This window comes from Salvelinus alpinus, chromosome 18, assembly GCF_045679555.1.
Source record: "Salvelinus alpinus chromosome 18, SLU_Salpinus.1, whole genome shotgun sequence".
Taxonomy (NCBI): Eukaryota; Metazoa; Chordata; class Actinopteri; order Salmoniformes; family Salmonidae; genus Salvelinus; species Salvelinus alpinus.
This window is the reverse complement of record NC_092103.1, coordinates 27,140,045-27,159,972: the sequence shown is the minus strand read 5'-3', so window position 1 is coordinate 27,159,972 and position 19,928 is coordinate 27,140,045. Positions and strand designations below refer to the sequence as shown.

Below are 19,928 nucleotides of genomic sequence, written 5' to 3'. Positions count from 1 at the left end.
ATTCCCTTAATACATGCTTTGACTCTGCCCTTTCAACCTATCCAATCATTTGGAAAAAGTCATCAAGGACAAACTAAATATAAAGTTTTTAAATGGAATTCAGCCTAGGGCACATAGCATTTGTTTTGCATGCCAGTTTACCCCGGTGAAGGGATTTTGCACTTGATCCAAAAACCTGCATCTCCAGGAGGGACATCGAAAGAGTATGTTCCACCCAATGTAATGTATTAACCATAAATGACTGAATGGTGTGCTCGTTTGAAGAAACTGCGCATCCAGGGGCGTAATATCAGCAAAACAATTAAGCTAATTTATTTACTGCATTTCTACACAATTTAGAAAAACTAAAACACAAAGACATTATCACCTTGTTTCTGTAATTTCATCCACATCAATAGGGGACTTGCCTAAGCATCAGTGTAATGGGTGCGTGTCGGTGGCAGGGAAGTCAGGCGCAGGAAAACGAACTTGGTATAAATGGAGTCGTTTAATAAGTGCTCATAAAACTCCAAAAAACAAAATATACAAAAAATAATATAAGTGGGTACAAAACCCGTCGCACACCGACACATGACTTGCACATAACATACAATAAAACAATCTCCAACAAGGACATGAAGGGAAACAGAGGCTTAAATACACAACATGTAATTGATGGGATTGGAACCAGGTGTGAAGGAAGACAAGACAAAACCAATGGAAAATGAAAAATGGATCAGTGATGGCTAGAAAGTCGGTGACGTGGACCGCCGAACACCGCCCGAATAAGGAGAGGGACCGACTTCGGCGGAAGTCGTGACAATCAGACTGTTACCATGGTTACCGTATGATATGCTATTCAGTCTGAAATAAGTATGCCTAAAATAGAAGCAAGAGTCTCTACAAGCCAGAATGTTGAATACAATTATATTTACAAGTACTTTACCGGTTGTCTGTGCCGTTGGTCCTTTTGACCGTAGGAGGTGGAAATAGGGTATCCACAGGAAAGTGTTGTTTCACCGACTTTTTGCTGCCCCAGTAAATTCTGTCTCTTGTATTTTCAATCTCCCAAGGCATTGCAGGTGATGCACAACATGTTAACAGTAGCATAATGTAAAGGTATGTAATCAGCTGGAAGTGTTTGTGAAATCTACCTGCTGATTGTATGGGCCAACTTTCAGTCTGTGGTTCGGTAGGCTCAGCCATTTGTGCAAAGGTTTGTCACAGTGCGAATTGCAAACCAATAAACAGACCATCGTACTGAAGGTCGGGTTGATAACACTTCCCTGTGGATATTTTGTCTCTGATTACCTCCGACATAGGGACAAAAATCAGCTGACAACATGTAAAGTAAATTGAAATCAAGTTTGTTCAACATTCTGACTGTTCGGCAATGCTGCGCTACATGTTAGAGAGGTGAGTAAGTATTTCACTCTCTGGGTTCTAAAATAGGCTAATAGGGGACTTAATATTCTACAAACTCATGTCATTCAATAATTAACTGCTACGCCTTAGCTCAGCATCGGGATTAAAACGGTTTGATTTGACTAAACTAGCAGTTACCCTACCTATCCAAAGCCATCTACTACAACCATTTTACCTCTGCACTGCTTGGAGAAAAAGTAATGCTGTTCCATGCAGCTGTTTCGATGAGATATCCATAAAGCCAGTCCACCCGCCGGCATACAAACAGCCTTCCCTCCCGCTCCCAGGCATCTACATGGTCCCTTTTATGTCGCTAAACTGCATTTGCCTTCGGGATTGGAATTATTTTATAATAAACGAAACATGCAACCATTTCAACGGTTCTACTGAGTTACAGTTCATATAAGGAAATCAATCAATTGAAATTAATTCATTAGCCCTAATCTATGGATTTCATATGACTGGGCACAGCCACAGGCCCAGCCAATCAAAATGAGTTTTCTCTACAAAAAGAGAGAAATAATATTCTACAATGTAGAAAATATTAAAAAATAAAGAAAAACCCTTGTTCCAAACTTCTTCCATTTAAGAATGATGGAGGCCACTGTGTTCTTGGGGACCTTCAATGCTGCAAAAAATGCTTTGATACCTTCCCCAGATCTGTGTTTCGACACAATCCTGTCTTGGAGCTCTACCGACAATTCCTATGACCTCATGGCTTAGTTTTGGCTCTGACATGCACTGTCAACTATAGACAGGTTTGTGCGTTTCCAAAGCATGTTCAATCAATTGAATTTACCACAGGTGGACACCAATCAAGTTGTAGAAACATGTCAAGGATGATCAATGGAAACAGGATGCACCTGAGCTCAATTTCGAGTCTCAAAAGCAAAGGGTCTGAATACTTATGTAATTTTTTTTCTTTTTTATACACTACAGTTGAAAAGTTTGGGGCCACTTAGAAATGTCCTTGTTTTTGAAAGAAAAACTATTTTTTTGTCCATTAAAATAACATCAAATTTATCAGAAGTACAGTGACAACATTGTTAATGTTGTAAATTACTATTGTATTTGGAAACGGGCTGATTTTTTATGGAATATCTACAGTACATTTACCAAATTATATTTTGAAAGAGGAAGCAAAATATTTTAAGTATATGTTTTCTTTTCAGTCTCCTCTATTTCTCCTCTATTTCTTTTCAGTCTCCTCTATTTCTACTGAATGTAATTCAGGATTTCTTCCCTAATAATAATAATAATAAGGGAAATTTAACAAATGTTCAGAAAGACCAGTGTGAAGGCCAACTTACAGAAGAGGAACTTTTTGAGGCAATAAAATATTTTCATTCTTTAAAAACACCAGGACTTGATGGTATACCAGTAGAGGTATATCAGACCTTTTTTTGATGTACTCAAAGATCCATTATTAGCATGTTTTAATTACTCCTTTAAAAATTGTAGACTTTCAGGTACTCAACAATAAGGTCTAATTGCATTCCTACTTAAAGAGAACCCAGGTGGTAAGTATAAAGATCCAGTCCATTTAAAAAACTGGAGGCCTCTTACACTTCAATGTTGTGATTTGAAAATCCTGGTGAAATGCATAGCACATAGAATAAAAAAGGTTTTACCAGATATTGTTCATCCTGACCAGACAGGTTTTTTACATGGACGATATATTGGAGATAATATACGACAATTACTTGAAACAATTGAACATTGTGAAGCATCAAAGATACCAGGCCTGGTCTTCATAGTGTCACGTTCTGACCTTAGTTTCTTTTTTATGTCTTTGTGTTAGGTTGGTCAGGGCGTGAGTTGGGGTGGGCAGTCTATGTTCTTTTTTCTAGGTTGTTTGTTTTCTATGTGTTTGGCCTGGTGTGGTTCCCAATCAGAGGCAGCTGTTTTTCGTTGTCTCTGATTGGGAGCCATATTTAGGTAGCCTGTTTTCCATTGTGTGTTGTGGGTGGTTATTTTCCGTTTCAGTGTTTGCACCATACGGGACGGTTTCGGTTGTTTGTTTGTGTCACGGCTGTCGTCCTCTTCTTCCTCTGAAGAGGTGTAGCAAGGATCGGACCAATACGCAGCGTGGTAGGTGTCCATGTTTTAATAGGGAAAACTGAACATGAACACAAATACAAAAACAATAAACGTGAACAAACCGAAACAGTCCCGTGTGGCACAAACACTGACACAGGAAACAATCACCCACAAAATACCCAAAGAACATGGCTGCCTAAATATGGTTCCCAATCAGAGACAACGATAAACACCTGCCTCTAATTGAGAACCAATCTAGGCAACCATAGACTTACATAAACACCTAGAATGAACACAACCCCAGAAATCTACAAAATACCCCTAGACAGTACAAACACCCTAGACGAGACAAAAACACACAAACCACCCTCGTCACACCCTGACCTAACCAAAATATTTAAAGAAAACAAAGAATACTCAGGTCAGGGCGTGACAGTACCCCCCCACAAAGGTGCGGACTCCGGCCGCAAAAACCTAATCTAAAGGGGAGGGTCCGGGTGGGCCTCATTCATGGCGGCGGCTCGGGTGCGGGACGTAGACCCCACTCTACCATAGTCATTGCCCTCTTCAAGGGCCTCTTCAGAGGGACGACCCTCGCCTCCGACCTAGGGTCTAAGATCCTAATTAAAGGCCCCACTGGACTGAGGGGCAGCTCCGGACTGAGGGGCGGCTTCGGACTGAGGGGCGGCTCCTGACTGAGGGGCAGCTCCTGACTGGCGGGCGGCTCTGGCAGCTCCTGACTGGCGGGCGGCTCTGGCAGCTCCTGACTGACGGACGGCTCTAGCGGCTCCTGACTGACGGACGGCTCTAGCGGCTCCTGACTGACGGATGGCTCTGACGGCTCAGGACAGACGGGCGGCTCAGACGGCGCTGGGCAGACGGGCAACGCAGGCGGCGCTTGGCAGACGGACAGCTCAGATGGCGCTGGGCAGACGGGCAGTGCAGGCGGCGCTGGGCAGATGGGCACACCTGTAGGGAGGAGACGGAGAGACAGCCTGGTGCGTGGGACTGCCACAGGACCCACCAGGCTGGGGAGACCTACAGGAGGCTTGGTGTTAGGAGGTCAGCTGAAGGACCGGGCTGTGGGGGAGCACTGGAGCTCTGGTGCGCAGCCTTGGCACCACTCCCCCAGGCTGGAATACTACTCTAGCCCGGACTCTCCAGAGTGCAGGCACAGGTTGAACCGGGCTGTGGGTGAGCACTGGAGATCTAGTGCCTACTACACGCACCTCTCCCTTAGGCTCCACTCCCACATTTGCCCGGCTCGAGCGGAGCGCAGGCATAGAACGCACTGCACCCTCCCAGCGCCCCGGAGACACAGCACGCAGAGCCGGCGCAGGATAACCTGGACCGAAACGGCGTACCGGAGACCAGACACGCTGAGCAGGCACAATACGCCCTGGCTGGATGCCCACACTCGCATGACACTTTCGGGGGGCTGCCCTATAGCGCACCAGACTATGGGCACGTACTGGCGACACCGTGCGCTTAACCGCATAACACGGTGCCTGACCAGTAACGCACTGCTTATAATAAGCACGAGGAGTGAGCTCAGGTCTGCTACCTGGCTTAGCCACACTCCCCGTGTGCCCCCCCAAAAACATTTTTTGGGGCTGCCTCTCGTACCTGTCGCGCTGCCGTGCTGCCTCCTCATATCGCCGCCGCTCAGCTTTCGCTGCCTCCAGCTCTGCTTTGGGACGGCGATATTCCCCAGCCTGTGACCAGGGTCCTTTCCCATCCAGAATCTCCTCCCAGGTCCAGGAGTCCTGCGATCGCTGCTGCCCGATACCACGCTGCTTGGTCCTTGGTTGGTGGGTGATTCTGTCACGGCTGTCGTCCTCTTCTTCCTCTGAAGAGGTGTAGCAAGGATCGGACCAATACGCAGCGTGGTAGGTGTCCATGTTTTAATAGGGAAAACTGAACATGAACACAAATACAAAAACAATAAACGTGAACAAACCGAAACAGTCCCGTGTGGCACAAACACTGACACAGGAAACAATCACCCACAAAATACCCAAAGAACATGGCTGCCTAAATATGGTTCCCAATCAGAGACAACGATAAACACCTGCCTCTAATTGAGAACCAATCTAGGCAACCATAGACTTACATAAACACCTAGAATGAACACAACCCCATAAGTCTACAAAAAAACTCTAGACAGTACAAACACCCTAGACTAGACAAAAACACACAAACCACCCTCGTCACACCCTGACCTAACCAAAATATTTAAAGAAAACAAAGAATACTCAGGTCAGGGCGTGACAGTTTGTACTTTTGTTATTTTGTTCAGTGTTCTGTTGATTTATTAACTATCTCATTATGGACACTTACCACGCTGCACATTCGTCCGATCCTTGCTACTCCTCCTCAGACGAAGAGGAAATCCGTTACACATAGCAGATTTTGAGAAGGTGTTTGATAAAGTATGACTAGAATTTATATTTAAATGCTTGGATTACTTTAATTTCGGTGAATCTCTTATACAATTGCTTAAAGTTATGTACAGCAACCTCAGATGTAATATTGTAAATGATGGTTACTTTTCAGAAAGTATTGAGCTTTTAAGAGGAGTTAAACAAGGCTGTCCATTGTCTCTATATCTGTTTATTATGGCCATTGAAATGCTAGCTATTAAAATTAGATCCAACAGGAGCATCAAGGGGTTAGAAATCCAGGGGATAAAAACAAAAGTGCCAATGACTCTGGATCCCTGCACAGTCTCATTGAAGATCTTGATCACTTTTCTAGCCTCTCTGGACTAAAACCTAATAATGACATATTAATTATGACATATTACGTATTGGATTGTTAAAAGACACAGTGTTTACACTACCTTGTAGTTTACCAATAAAATGGGCGAATTGTGAAGTAGACAACTTGGTATTCAGATCTCAAATCATATAAATGAAGTTACCACAATCAATTTCAATAGAAAGTTTGCAAAAATAGATAAGATTCTGCAACCATGGAGAGGTAAATACATGTCTATTTATGGAGAAATCACATTGATTAACTCTTTGATCGTATAACAGTTTACTTACTTACTAATGGCCCGCCTACTCCAGAGGACTCGTTTTTTAAATCATATGAGCAAAAAATTATTTGTTTTATTTGGAATGCTAAGCCAGACAAAATTAAATGTGCCTATTTATATTATGAATATGAGTTTGTGGGGATAAAATTATTAAATATTAAAGCTTTAAACCTCTCACTAAAAGCATCACTCATACATAAATTATATGTAAAGACTGTCGTCTGGAGAAGGAGAAGAGGACCAAAATGCAGCGTGGTAAGTGTTCATGATAATAACTTAATCAAAACTGAACACTACACAAAATAACAACGAGGAAAAAACGAAAACGAAACAGTTCTGCAAGGTGACATACACTAAACAGAAAACAACCACCCACAAACAAAAGTGGGAAAACAGGCTACCTAAGTATGGCTCCCAATCAGAGACAACGATAGACAGCTGCCTCTGATTGGGAACCACACCAGGCCAAACACACAGAAACAGAAAACCTAGACCTACAACATAGAATACCCACCCACATCACACCCTGACCAAACCAAAAATAGAAACATACAAAGCAATCTACGATCAGGGCGTGACATTATATTTAAACCCAAAATGGTTCTCCAGTAGATTATTAAGAAAGGGTCATCCATTGTTCAAAAATGGCCTTTTTGCCTTTATACAGATTACAACTTCTCATTTCCAACTAATTGAAAATTTAATTTTGTTGACAGTATCTTCCTTTCTTCAACAAGCCATATAAAGCTGCTTACAATTTCAGTTTTATCCTCCAGAAATGATAGAACAAATATTACAACAAATGTTATGGTTAAACTCAAATATACTGATTAATAAAAAAACATTCTTTATGGATTTATTTTTATTGTATTATATTTATTAATGATATTATGAATACAAACGGTGAAGTTATGTCACATGTGCAGCTATCGAAAATATATGGGAACGTTTGCTCAATAAAAAAATTATAACCAACTGATTGCAGCATGAACACAATAATGGAGGAGGCAAGTGAAAAAGGGAGAAGGTAGGGAACTTATTTGCCTTCCATATATTAACGATACAAATTGGCTGAAAGGAATTGGCATAAATAGAAATATATAGCAGTTTTATTTGAGGACAGAAATGTTGACAGCTGTCCGTGTTGTCCAGCAACAGCCCCAAAACATCACTGCTCTAGAGGAGATCTGCATGGAGGAATGGGCCAAAATACCAGCAACAGTGTGTGGATACCTTGTGAAGACTTACAGAAAACGTTTGACCTCTGTCATTGCCAACAAAGGGTTTATAACAAAGTATTGAGATAAACTTTTATTATTGACCAAATACTTATTTTCCACCATATTTGCAAATCATTTCATTAAAAATCCTACAATGTGATTTTCTGGATTTTTTTTCTCTCATTTTCTCTGTCATAGTTGAAGTGTACCTATGATGAAAATGACAGGCCTCTCTCATCTTTTTAAGTGGGAGAACTTGCACAATTGGTGGCTGACTAAATACTTTTTTGCCCCACTGTATATATGGGGCATACAACAATCTCAGCTCTGTAGATTTTTCTGCGAAGAGACAGAATCACTAGATCATTTATTCTGGCATTGCCCCTGTGTAGTTTTTTTCTGGTTACAGGTTCAGGAATGGTAAAAAAAAATCACAACATTAATTTAAAATGTACCTTACAAATAGCAGTGTTGGGCGATTTGGAAAGCCATAGTCAGTCAATAAATAATATAATTATACTCGTAGGAAAGGTTTTCATCTTTAGCTCTCAATCTGTGGATACTATACGACTAGAAAGGTTAAAAATATAACAGCACAATTTAAAAATATATGGCACATGGAAAACAAACGAGGGTGGTCTATGGTGATAGGTGGGAGGGGCTGAGAGTAGTGAGGGGTGAGATTAAAGAGTTTATGTTATGTATTATTGTTATATGATTGCTTTATATAAAAGTACCATGAATGTAAGATGTGTATGCAAAATGTGTATGTAAAATGTATATGTAAAATGTATATGTATATATAAAATATATGTATATGTAGCAGAAAAGCTGTAAAAAACAAACAAGATATGTGTCCTCCGAAGAGGGGTGGTGGTGCATGGGTTAATAATACAAAAAAAAAATACAAAAAAAAGAATGTTTGGCAAATCCTCTCCTTGGTGCAATCCAGAATCCTTGCGACTAAACCCTAAACCTTAACCCTTACCCTTACCCTAACCATGACCATAAACCTTACCTAACCCTGACCTTAATCCTAACCTTAACCCTTACCTTAACCATTTTCAATTCCAACTTCATTGGGTAGGGATGTCCCACAGATAGCATGGACCATTGGCCAATACATAGCATCAGCAATCCAGGGTTTATACAGATCCCTGGTTCCACCTGTGCCGTTTAACACATTAGCTTTCAAAAGGAGCGCACCTATTCATGCAGGTTCATATAAACTCTCCACACTCGCCTACTGCTCCCACTCGATGGTCCGATATACAGTAAAGCATCTGACCAATAGGAACACGGAACATACCAAACACAGGAAACGACTACACTTCTGATTGGGTGATAGAGGAGCCCTCACATACAGGGACAAAATTTTCGCTCACCGTTTGCAGATGTGTCTACTATAAATACATGAAAACTGAACCACTATCGTAAATTGCAACACCATTCAAAGGTAAGGACTATTCGGTGAAATACCTTATGTGAGCTGAGCGATAATTGTCTGATTTAACTGTGCGGTATTGGGGTGTCAGATTTCACCAAAAGGAACTGGCTTTTTAAGGTCGGGCAAACTGTGCCGCTGTTTTCTCTTTTGAATTGAGCATATCAGCTTTAAAAAGAGTACAATATTCTGGTAATTGAGCTGTGCTAAATAAGCCATGAATATAGATTTGCTCATAATTGCTATAGGCCTATGTTTCATAATATACAATGCGGATTGATGTTTGAAGTTGTTTTGAATAGGATCAAAATGGGAAGCTTGCAGGAACCCAGTGCTTTGACAGCCAGACTGCAGAACACTCTCATGTCTTACCATAGCCTGGATGAGAATGAGTGGAGGGTAGCCAAGAAATCGGTGGGTGATACAGTATTTTCACAGTCTATTTAATCACCTCCTATACTGTAGGCTCAAAAGTTAATTGATTGGAAACGATGTATACCACACACCAAATGCTATCTTCAACCACTTACACTTTCAATTCCTCCTAAGCTCATTTTGTTTGTGCAAAACTGCGCTGGCACCAGACTGTTTCTTCTGCTTCTATGGGGTTTCCACTATCTTGATGTTTTTTGTAATCTTACATTGTAGAAAGATGTCACGGTATGGAGAAAGTCATCAGAGGAGTTTCATGGCTATCTGTAAGTATGGGCCTTCTTTCAGCAATGACCCTGGGCATGAAATCACAAATATCATGCCTATATTCTGTGTTTTAGCCATATTGCAGTTAATGCATTCCCTTTTATTGATGGAAAAGAAAAAGGAACCCACTGGCCACATACATATATTAAACGTCTATTCCATGTTGGTTCAACATAATTTAATTGAAATGACGTGGAAACAACGTTGATTCAACCAGTGTGTACCCAGTGGGAAGGTTTATTTGTCTGATCTGATGTGTGATGGTTTTATCTTGCAGGTATAAAGCCCAGGGTAAGGTCGACGATAACCCCAATAGAATAGTGGATTACATACGCCCTGGGCCTTATCGATTAGACTGGGATAGTTTGATGACAGCAATGGACATAATAGAGACCCTTGATCAGGTAAACCCATCATCCCTTAAGTTTTCTTTGATAACTTGATCAAATGGCAAAAGTATCTTATTTCTCTCATGAAGATACATGTAGACTGCACACAGTTTTTTGTTTGTGTAATTCTTATTTTACCACACTTAAGTAGACCCACTGCCCTAAATATTACTCAATTTGTCAGAATAATGATTTTCCATCTTCTTATTAGGTGATATAAGAGGGCTTTGTCACAGTTAGCATGTTATCCCAAATGAATCAATGTTTATCTCTGTCTGTCTGCAGGGCTGTTGTGTGATGAGGTACACTACTGCAGGCCAGCTGTGGAACATCATAGCTCCCAGAGAGTTTATTGATTTCTCCTACACCACAGACTACCAGGATGGACTATTGTCCTGCGGTGAGTAGCAATGTGCAGTTATGGAACCACAAGGGAAGGTAGCATAATGAATACAAAAGTGTTATGTGTAAGGAGTCTGGTGTTCACTACTTTCTTCTAACTATAGTATTAGTATCTAACTAAAATGCTGAATCCCAAACAGCCTCACAGGTTTGATATTTAAAGACTGTGATCCAGGAAATGTTTTCTGTGTAATAGCTCTGTGTCTGTGTAATAGCCCGTGTCTGTGTAATAGTTATGTGTCTGTGTAATAGCTCTGTGTCTGTGTAATAGTTCTATGTCTGTGTAATAGTTATGTGTCTGTGTAATAGCTCTGTGTCTGTGTAATAGCTCGTGTCTGTGTAATAGTTATGTGTCTGTGTAATAGTTCTGTGTCTGTGTAATAGCTCCGTGTCTGTGTAATAGCTCTGTGTCTGTGTAATAGTTCTGCATCTGTGTAATAGCTCTGTGTCTGTGTAGTAGTTCTACGTTTGTGTAATAACACTGTGTATATGTAATAGCTCTGTGTCTGTGTAATAGTTCTGAGTCTGTGTAATAACTCTGTGTCTGTGTAATAGCTCTGTGTCTGTGTAATAGTTCTGCGTTTGTGTAATAGTTCTGCATCTGTGTAATAGCTCTGTGTCTGTGTAATAGTTCTGAGTCTGTGTAATAACTCTGTGTCTGTGTAATAGCTCTGTGTCTGTGTAATAGCTCTGTGTAGGTGTATAATAGCTCTGTGTCTGTGTAATAGTTATGTGTCTGTGTAATAGCTCTGTGTAGGTGTGTAATAGCTCTGTGTCTGTGTAATAGTTATGTGTCTGTGTAATAGCTCTGTGTAGGTGTGTAATAGCTCTCTGTCTGTGTAATAGTTCTGAGTCTGTGTAATAACTCTGTGTCTGTGTAATAACTCTGTGTCTGTGTAATAGCTCTGTGTCTGTGTAATAGCTCTGTGTAGGTGTGTAATAGCTCTGTGTCTGTGTAATAGTTATGTGTCTGTGTAATAGCTCTGTGTAGGTGTAATAGTTCTGTGTCTGTGTAATAGTTATGTGTCTGTGTAATAGCTCTGTGTCTGTGTAATAGCTCGTGTCTGTGTAATAGTTATGTGTCTGTGTAATAGCTCTGTGTCTGTGTAATAGTTCTGTGTCTGTGTAATAGCGCCGTGTCTGTGTAAAAGTTATGTGTCTGTGTAATAGCTCTGTGTCTGTGTAATAGTTCTGTGTCTGTGTAATAGCTCTGTGTCTGTGTAATAGCTCTGTGTCTGTGTAATAGTTCTGCATCTGTGTAATAGCTCTGTGTCTGTGTAATAGCTCTGTGTCTGTGTAATAGCTCTGTGTCTGTGTAATAGTTCTGCATCTGTGTAATAGCTCTGTGTCTGTGTAATAGTTATGTGTCTGTGTAATAGTTCTGAGTCTGTGTTATAACTCTGTGTAGGTGTGTAATAGCTCTGTGTCTGTGTAATAGTTCTGCGTTTGTGTAATAGTTCTGCATCTGTGTAATAGCTCTGTGTCTGTGTAATAGTTCTGAGTCTGTGTAATAACTCTGTGTCTGTGTAATAGCTCTGTGTCTGTGTAATAGCTCTGTGTAGGTGTAATAGTTATGTGTCTGTGTAATAGCTCTGTGTAGGTGTGTAATAGCTCTGTGTCTGTGTAATAGTTATGTGTCTGTGTAATAGTTCTGTTTAGGTGTGTAATAGCTCTGTGTCTGTGTAATAGTTCTGAGTCTGTGTAATAACTCTGTGTCTGTGTAATAGCTCTGTGTCTGTGTAATAGTTCTGCGTTTGTGTAATAGTTCTGCATCTGTGTAATAGCTCTGTGTCTGTGTAATAGTTCTGAGTCTGTGTAATAACTCTGTGTCTGTGTAATAGCTCTGTGTCTGTGTAATAGCTCTGTGTAGGTGTGTAATAGCTCTGTGTCTGTGTAATAGTTATGTGTCTGTGTAATAGCTCTGTGTAGGTGTGTAATAGCTCTGTGTCTGTGTAATAGTTATGTGTCTGTGTAATAGCTCTGTGTAGGTGTGTAATAGCTCTCTGTCTGTGTAATAGTTCTGAGTCTGTGTAATAACTCTGTGTCTGTGTAATAACTCTGTGTCTGTGTAATAGCTCTGTGTCTGTGTAATAGCTCTGTGTAGGTGTGTAATAGCTCTGTGTCTGTGTAATAGTTATGTGTCTGTGTAATAGCTCTGTGTAGGTGTAATAGTTCTGTGTCTGTGTAATAGTTATGTGTCTGTGTAATAGCTCTGTGTCTGTGTAATAGCTCGTGTCTGTGTAATAGTTATGTGTCTGTGTAATAGCTCTGTGTCTGTGTAATAGTTCTGTGTCTGTGTAATAGCTCCGTGTCTGTGTAAAAGTTATGTGTCTGTGTAATAGCTCTGTGTCTGTGTAATAGTTCTGTGTCTGTGTAATAGCTCTGTGTCTGTGTAATAGCTCTGTGTCTGTGTAATAGTTCTGCATCTGTGTAATAGCTCTGTGTCTGTGTAATAGCTCCGTGTCTGTGTAATAGCTCTGTGTCTGTGTAATAGTTCTGCATCTGTGTAATAGCTCTGTGTCTGTGTAATAGTTATGTGTCTGTGTAATAGTTCTACGTTTGTGTAATAGCTCTGTGTATATGTAATAGCTCTGTGTCTGTGTAATAGTTCTGAGTCTGTGTAATAACTCTGTGTAGGTGTGTAATAGCTCTGTGTCTGTGTAATAGTTCTGCGTTTGTTTAATAGTTCTGCATCTGTGTAATAGCTCTGTGTCTGTGTAATAGTTCTGAGTCTGTGTAATAACTCTGTGTCTGTGTAATAGCTCTGTGTCTGTGTAATAGCTCTGTGTAGGTGTAATAGTTATGTGTCTGTGTAATAGCTCTGTGTAGGTGTGTAATAGCTCTGTGTCTGTGTAATAGTTATGTGTCTGTGTAATAGTTCTGTTTAGGTGTGTAATAGCTCTGTGTCTGTGTAATAGTTCTGAGTCTGTGTAATAACTCTGTGTCTGTGTAATAACTCTGTGTCTGTGTAATAGCTCTGTGTCTGTGTAATAGTTCTGTGTAGGTGTGTAATAGCTCTGTGTCTGTGTAATAGTTATGTGTCTGTGTAATAGCTCTGTGTTGGTGTGTAATAGCTCTGTGTCTGTGTAATAGTTATGTATCTGTGTAATAACTCTGTGTAGGTGTGTAATAGCTCTGTGTCTGTGTAATAGTTATGTATCTGTGTAATAACTCTGTGTAGGTGTGTAATAGCTCTGTGTCTGTGTGTAATAGCTCTGTGTCTGTGTAATAGCTCTGTGTCTGTGTGTAATAGCTCTGTGTTTGTGTGTAATAGTTCTGAGTCTGTGTAATAACTCTGTGTCTGTGTAATAGCTCTGTGTCTGTGTAATAGCTCTGTGTCTGTGTAATAGCTCTGTGTCTGTGTAATAGCTCTGTGTAGGTGTGTAATAGCCCTGTGTCTGTGTAATATTTATGTGTCTGTGTGTAATAGCTCTGTGTCTGTGTAATAGTTATGTAGCTGTGTAATAACTCTGTGTCTGTGTAATAACTCTGTGTCTGTGTAATAGCTCTGTGTAGGTGTGTAATAGCTCTGTGTCTGTGTAATAGTTATGTGTCTGTGTAATAGCTCTGTGTCTGTGTAATAGTTCTGTGTCTGTGTAATAGCTCCGTGTCTGTGTAATAGCTCTGTGTCTGTGTAATAGTTCTGTGTCTGTGTAATAGCTCCGTGTCTGTGTAATAGCTCTGTGTCTGTGTAATATTTCTGCATCTGTGTAATAGCTCTGTGTCTGTGTAATAGTTCTACGTTTGTGTAATAGCTCTGTGTATATGTAAAGCTCTGTGTCTGTCTAATAGTTCTGAGTGTGTAATAACTCTGTGTCTGTGTAATAGCTCTGTGTCTGTGTAATAGTTATGAGTCTGTGTAATAACTCTGTGTCTGTGTAATAGTTCTGAGTCTGTGTAATAACTCTGTGTCTGTGTAATAGCTCTGTGTCTGTGTAATAGCTCTGTGTAGGTGTGTAATAGCTCTGTGTCTGTGTAATAGTTATGTGTCTGTGTAATAGCTCTGTGTAGGTGTGTAATAGCTCTGTGTCTGTGTAATAGTTATGTGTCTGTGTAATAGCTCTGTGTAGGTGTGTAATAGCTCTCTGTCTGTGTAATAGTTCTGAGTCTGTGTAATAACTCTGTGTCTGTGTAATAACTCTGTGTCTGTGTAATAGCTCTGTGTCTGTGTAATAGCTCTGTGTAGGTGTGTAATAGCTCTGTGTCTGTGTAATAGTTATGTGTCTGTGTAATAGCTCTGTGTAGGTGTAATAGTTCTGTGTCTGTGTAATAGTTATGTGTCTGTGTAATAGCTCTGTGTCTGTGTAATAGCTCGTGTCTGTGTAATAGTTATGTGTCTGTGTAATAGCTCTGTGTCTGTGTAATAGTTCTGTGTCTGTGTAATAGCTCCGTGTCTGTGTAAAAGTTATGTGTCTGTGTAATAGCTCTGTGTCTGTGTAATAGTTCTGTGTCTGTGTAATAGCTCTGTGTCTGTGTAATAGCTCTGTGTCTGTGTAATAGTTCTGCATCTGTGTAATAGCTCTGTGTCTGTGTAATAGCTCCGTGTCTGTGTAATAGCTCTGTGTCTGTGTAATAGTTCTGCATCTGTGTAATAGCTCTGTGTCTGTGTAATAGTTATGTGTCTGTGTAATAGTTCTACGTTTGTGTAATAGCTCTGTGTATATGTAATAGCTCTGTGTCTGTGTAATAGTTCTGAGTCTGTGTAATAACTCTGTGTAGGTGTGTAATAGCTCTGTGTCTGTGTAATAGTTCTGCGTTTGTGTAATAGTTCTGCATCTGTGTAATAGCTCTGTGTCTGTGTAATAGTTCTGAGTCTGTGTAATAACTCTGTGTCTGTGTAATAGCTCTGTGTCTGTGTAATAGCTCTGTGTAGGTGTAATAGTTATGTGTCTGTGTAATAGCTCTGTGTAGGTGTGTAATAGCTCTGTGTCTGTGTAATAGTTATGTGTCTGTGTAATAGTTCTGTTTAGGTGTGTAATAGCTCTGTGTCTGTGTAATAGTTCTGAGTCTGTGTAATAACTCTGTGTCTGTGTAATAACTATGTGTCTGTGTAATAGCTCTGTGTCTGTGTAATAGTTCTGTGTAGGTGTGTAATAGCTCTGTGTCTGTGTAATAGTTATGTGTCTGTGTAATAGCTCTGTGTTGGTGTGTAATAGCTCTGTGTCTGTGTAATAGTTATGTATCTGTGTAATAACTCTGTGTAGGTGTGTAATAGCTCTGTGTCTGTGTAATAGTTATGTATCTGTGTAATAACTCTGTGTAGGTGTGTAATAGCTCTGTGTCTGTGTGTAATAGCTCTGTGTTTGTGTGTAATAGTTCTGAGTCTGTGTAATAACTCTGTGTCTGTGTAATAGCTCTGTGTCTGTGTAATAGCTCTGTGTCTGTGTAATAGCTCTGTGTCTGTGTAATAGCTCTGTGTAGGTGTGTAATAGCTCTGTGTCTGTGTAATATTTATGTGTCTGTGTGTAATAGCTCTGTGTCTGTGTAATAGTTATGTAGCTGTGTAATAACTCTGTGTCTGTGTAATAACTCTGTGTCTGTGTAATAGCTCTGTGTAGGTGTGTAATAGCTCTGTGTCTGTGTAATAGTTATGTGTCTGTGTAATAGCTCTGTGTCTGTGTAATAGTTCTGTGTCTGTGTAATAGCTCCGTGTCTGTGTAATAGCTCTGTGTCTGTGTAATAGTTCTGTGTCTGTGTAATAGCTCCGTGTCTGTGTAATAGCTCTGTGTCTGTGTAATATTTCTGCATCTGTGTAATAGCTCTGTGTCTGTGTAATAGTTCTACGTTTGTGTAATAGCTCTGTGTATATGTAAAGCTCTGTGTCTGTCTAATAGTTCTGAGTGTGTAATAACTCTGTGTCTGTGTAATAGCTCTGTGTCTGTGTAATAGTTATGAGTCTGTGTAATAACTCTGTGTCTGTGTAATAGCTCTGTGTCTGTGTAATAGCTCTGTGTAGGTGTGTAATAGCTCTGTGTCTGTGTAATAGTTATGTGTCTGTGTAATAGCTCTGTGTAGGTGTGTAATAGCTCTGTGTCTGTGTAATAGTTCTGAGTCTGTGTAATAACTCTGTGTCTGTGTAATAACTCTGTGTCTGTGTAATAGCTCTGTGTCTGTGTAATAGCTCTGTGTCTGTGTAATAGCTCTGTGTCTGTGTAATAGCTCTGTGTAGGTGTGTAATAGCTCTGTGTCTGTGTAATAGCTCTGTGTCTGTGTAATAGTTCTGTGTCTGTGTAATAGCTCTGTGTCTGTGTAATAGCTCTGTGTCTGTGTAATAGTTCTGCATCTGTGTAATAGCTCTATGTCTGTGTAATAGCACCGTGTCTGTGTAATAGCTCTGTGTCTGTGTAATAGTTCTGCATCTGTGTAATAGCTCTGAGTCTGTGTAATAGTTCTACGTTTGTGTAATAGCTCTGTGTCTGTGTAATAGCTCTGTGTCTGTGTGTAATAGCTCTGTGTCTGTGTGTAATAGTTCTGAGTCTGTGTAATAACTCTGTGTCTGTGTAATAGCTCTGTGTCTGTGTAATAGCTCTGTGTAGGTGTGTAATAGCTCTGTGTCTGTGTAATATTTATGTGTCTGTGTAATAGCTTTGTGTAGGTGTGTAATAGCTCTGTGTCTGTGTGTAATAGCTCTGTGTCTGTGTAATAGTTATGTATCTGTGTAATAACTCTGTGTCTGTGTAATAACTCTGTGTAGGTGTGTAATAGCTCTGTGTCTGTGTAATAGTTATGTGTCTGTGTAATAGCTCTGTGTAGGTGTGTAATAGCTCTGTGTCTGTGTAATAGCTCTGTGTAGGTGTGTAATAGCTCTGTGTCTGTGTGTAATAGCTCTGTGTAGGTGTGTAATAGCTCTGTGTCTGTGTAGGTGTTTCTCTTTCTGTTCAATTTCCAAAAGTTGTGTTTAACTGAAACATTGAAATTGTTCTAAACTTTAGGGAGTACATTTTTTATCTTTCCTTTCCACAAGGTCTATATGCAGGGTCAACTTATTTTAGCGAGACCCGGAATGCCACTCCAGGAAGTTGTCTGACCACTTCTGTCTCCACCAGGTATCAGTGTGGAGCATGAGGAGCAGCACCAGAGTTATGTTCGGGGCTTCAACCACCCATGTGGCTGGTTCTGTGTGCCCACCCCAGACAGCACCACCACCGCAGCCCAGAGCCTCCTGACAGGGTACATTCAGACAGACCTCCGGGGTATGATCCCCCAGTCTGCCGTGGACACAGCCATGGCCAGCACCCTCATCAACTTCTACACTGACCTGCGCAGGGCTCTGAAGAAGGCCTAACCAGTACTAGCCCGGTTGCCAGATTGGTTTATGCTTTAGCCAACTCTGTCGTATTTGTTGTTATACTGAATGTATGGGATGGCAAGGGAAGTAAGAGGGGTTGGCTAAAACACGTTCAAATCTGGCGACTAGGCTAAACCAGTACATCCTAATAGCTCTCCTTTTCAATACACCAGTCGATTGATCAGTCAGTCTACACTCCACCCTCATAGAGGGCTATAGAGATCCAACTCCAATTCACACCAACTCAGGGCAGGATCCAGTTTAGGTTGAAACAGGGTAGGAGTTAAAGGACGTGGTCTGACCTGGTCTGCTGCTCACTGGACTTTGGAGTTGTGACTTGTTATTTGTCTGCTCTTTAAATCATTATATAATACTGAAAATTGCTACGAGATTAAGGTAGTACACAAACACTGAAGCACTTGATCAAAGTCGATGTTTGCCTTTTTTGTTGATCTTTTTTGCTGATTTCGGACAAACATCGAACGTACCCAACAAATTAAATCGTTGGGGGTAGATAGATAAAAAATATAGGTAGACAGACAGCCAATACAATCAATGCAATGTTGCTTTCAGTTGGAAGTTACAAGTGAAAGTGTTTGCAGGACTATACATTGGAATTTGACTGGTGTGTCACGCCCTGATCTGTTTTACCTGTCCTTGTGCTTGTCTCCACCCCCCTCCAGGTGTCACCCAGCTTCCCTATTATCCCCTGTGTATGTATACCTGTGTTCTCTGTCTGTTTGTTGCCAGTTGGTCTTGTTAGTTCAAGCTTACCAGCGTTTTTCCTGGCAGCGCCTATCGTTTCCCAGCCTCTCTTTCCTCGTCCTCCTGGTTTTTGACCTTTGCCTGTCCTGACCCTGTACCTGCCCGCCTGACCTCTCTGCCTGACCCTGAGCCTGCCTTCCGTCCTGTACCTTTGCCTTACCCTGGATTTTCGACCCCTGCCTGCCTTGACCTGTCTTTGCCTGCCCCTTTTGCTACAATAAACATTGTTACTTCTACAGTCTGCATCTTGGTCTTACCTTGAACCCGAGATATGGTGCTAATATAAATTGGTGATGTCCATCAAATGTCTTCAACGATAGCTACCGATAACAGTTTCCAGCCAGACGTGCATCTATCTGTTTACGTTTTTATAATAATGATTAACTGTAACTCTTTGGACTATAATAGTAAATATCAGACACTGATTTGACATTCGTCCCAAATAGTCCTCGGTGAGGCAATAACAAATGTCACTGCCAGACAAAATCCATGATAAAAAGAACTACAACAATAGGAGTAGGAAAGCATGGTACTGTACACTAAAAGCCTCATGTAAAAGAGTTTGCAAAACCTTTTTGAATTATTTTCACATCTGATGGATAACCAGCTCAATATCAAGTACAGCATATTATGTACACTGTAGATTGATGCATTCTTTTAAATTTCATGTGTATTTTTATTTGTATCCCTTCTTGCCTTCCTTAAATTATTGTTCTGTAATGTAACAGAAGGAAGAAATTGGATGCCACACGTACCTTTTTTGATCCTTTACACTTCTCCCTATTGTTCCTTGCCTTAGGACTAAATGAACATGAGAAGACTACTTAACAATTCTATTCTGAACAAAAATATAAAAGCAACATACAACAATTTCAAAGATTTTACTGAGTTACAGTTCATATAAGGAAATTAGTCAATTGAAATAAATTCATTAGGCCCTAATCTATGGATGTTTTACTGTTGTTTTATTTCTTTACTTACCTATTGTTCACCTAATACCTTTTTTGCACTTTTGGTTAGAGCCTGTAAGTAAGCATTTCACTGTAAGGTCTACACCTGTTGTAAGGTCTGGGCCTGTACACCTGTTGTATTCGGGGCACGTGACAAATAAACTTGGATTTGATTTGATTTGATGGGCCATGGGTGGGCCTGGGAGAGCATAGGCCCACCCACTTGGGAGCCAGGCTCACCCACTGGGGAATCAGAATGAGTTTTTCCCCACAAAAGGGCTTTA

The 19,928-nt window shown here is 40.6% G+C and overlaps 2 protein-coding genes across 3 annotated transcripts; one reads left to right on the top strand and one right to left on the bottom strand.

The window, feature by feature from the left end:
- Positions 1–3,495: 3,495 nt before the first annotated feature.
- LOC139544078 (uncharacterized) lies at positions 3,496–8,957 on the bottom strand. The gene is made up of 2 exons (XM_071350813.1): positions 8,761–8,957; positions 3,496–5,361 (listed from the first exon to the last, which is right to left on the bottom strand). The coding sequence occupies exon 2, from the start codon at positions 5,343–5,345 to the stop codon at positions 4,500–4,502; it is 846 nt and encodes a 281-aa protein (XP_071206914.1). The 5' UTR covers positions 5,346–5,361; positions 8,761–8,957; the 3' UTR covers positions 3,496–4,499.
- A 57-nt stretch (positions 8,958–9,014) lies between these two features.
- On the top strand, positions 9,015–18,932 carry stard4 (StAR related lipid transfer domain containing 4). 2 transcript variants are annotated; one of them, XM_071350814.1, is made up of 6 exons: positions 9,020–9,163; positions 9,454–9,565; positions 9,800–9,849; positions 10,128–10,254; positions 10,525–10,639; positions 17,688–18,932. In XM_071350814.1, exons 2-6 carry the CDS (start codon positions 9,461–9,463, stop codon positions 17,924–17,926), a joined length of 636 nt encoding a protein of 211 aa, XP_071206915.1. In that variant the 5' UTR covers positions 9,020–9,163; positions 9,454–9,460; the 3' UTR covers positions 17,927–18,932. The 2 variants fall into 2 exon arrangements, with proteins under 2 accessions (XP_071206916.1, XP_071206915.1); XM_071350815.1 differs by lacking the exon at positions 9,454–9,565 and having other exon boundaries at positions 9,015–9,163.
- Positions 18,933–19,928: the final 996 nt, after the last annotated feature.

Bases quoted from the DNA above. Each gene is read 5' to 3' on its own strand.
- LOC139544078 (XM_071350813.1), bottom strand. From the start codon at position 5,345: ATGGACACCTACCACGCTGCGTATTGGTCCGATCCTTGCTACACCTCT.
- stard4 (XM_071350814.1), top strand. From the start codon at position 9,461: ATGGGAAGCTTGCAGGAACCCAGTGCTTTGACAGCCAGACTGCAGAAC. The intron at 9,850-10,127 runs GTAAGTATGGGC...TTTATCTTGCAG, and splicing joins GAGGAGTTTCATGGCTATCT to GTATAAAGCCCAGGGTAAGG. The intron at 10,255-10,524 runs GTAAACCCATCA...GTCTGTCTGCAG, and splicing joins TAATAGAGACCCTTGATCAG to GGCTGTTGTGTGATGAGGTA.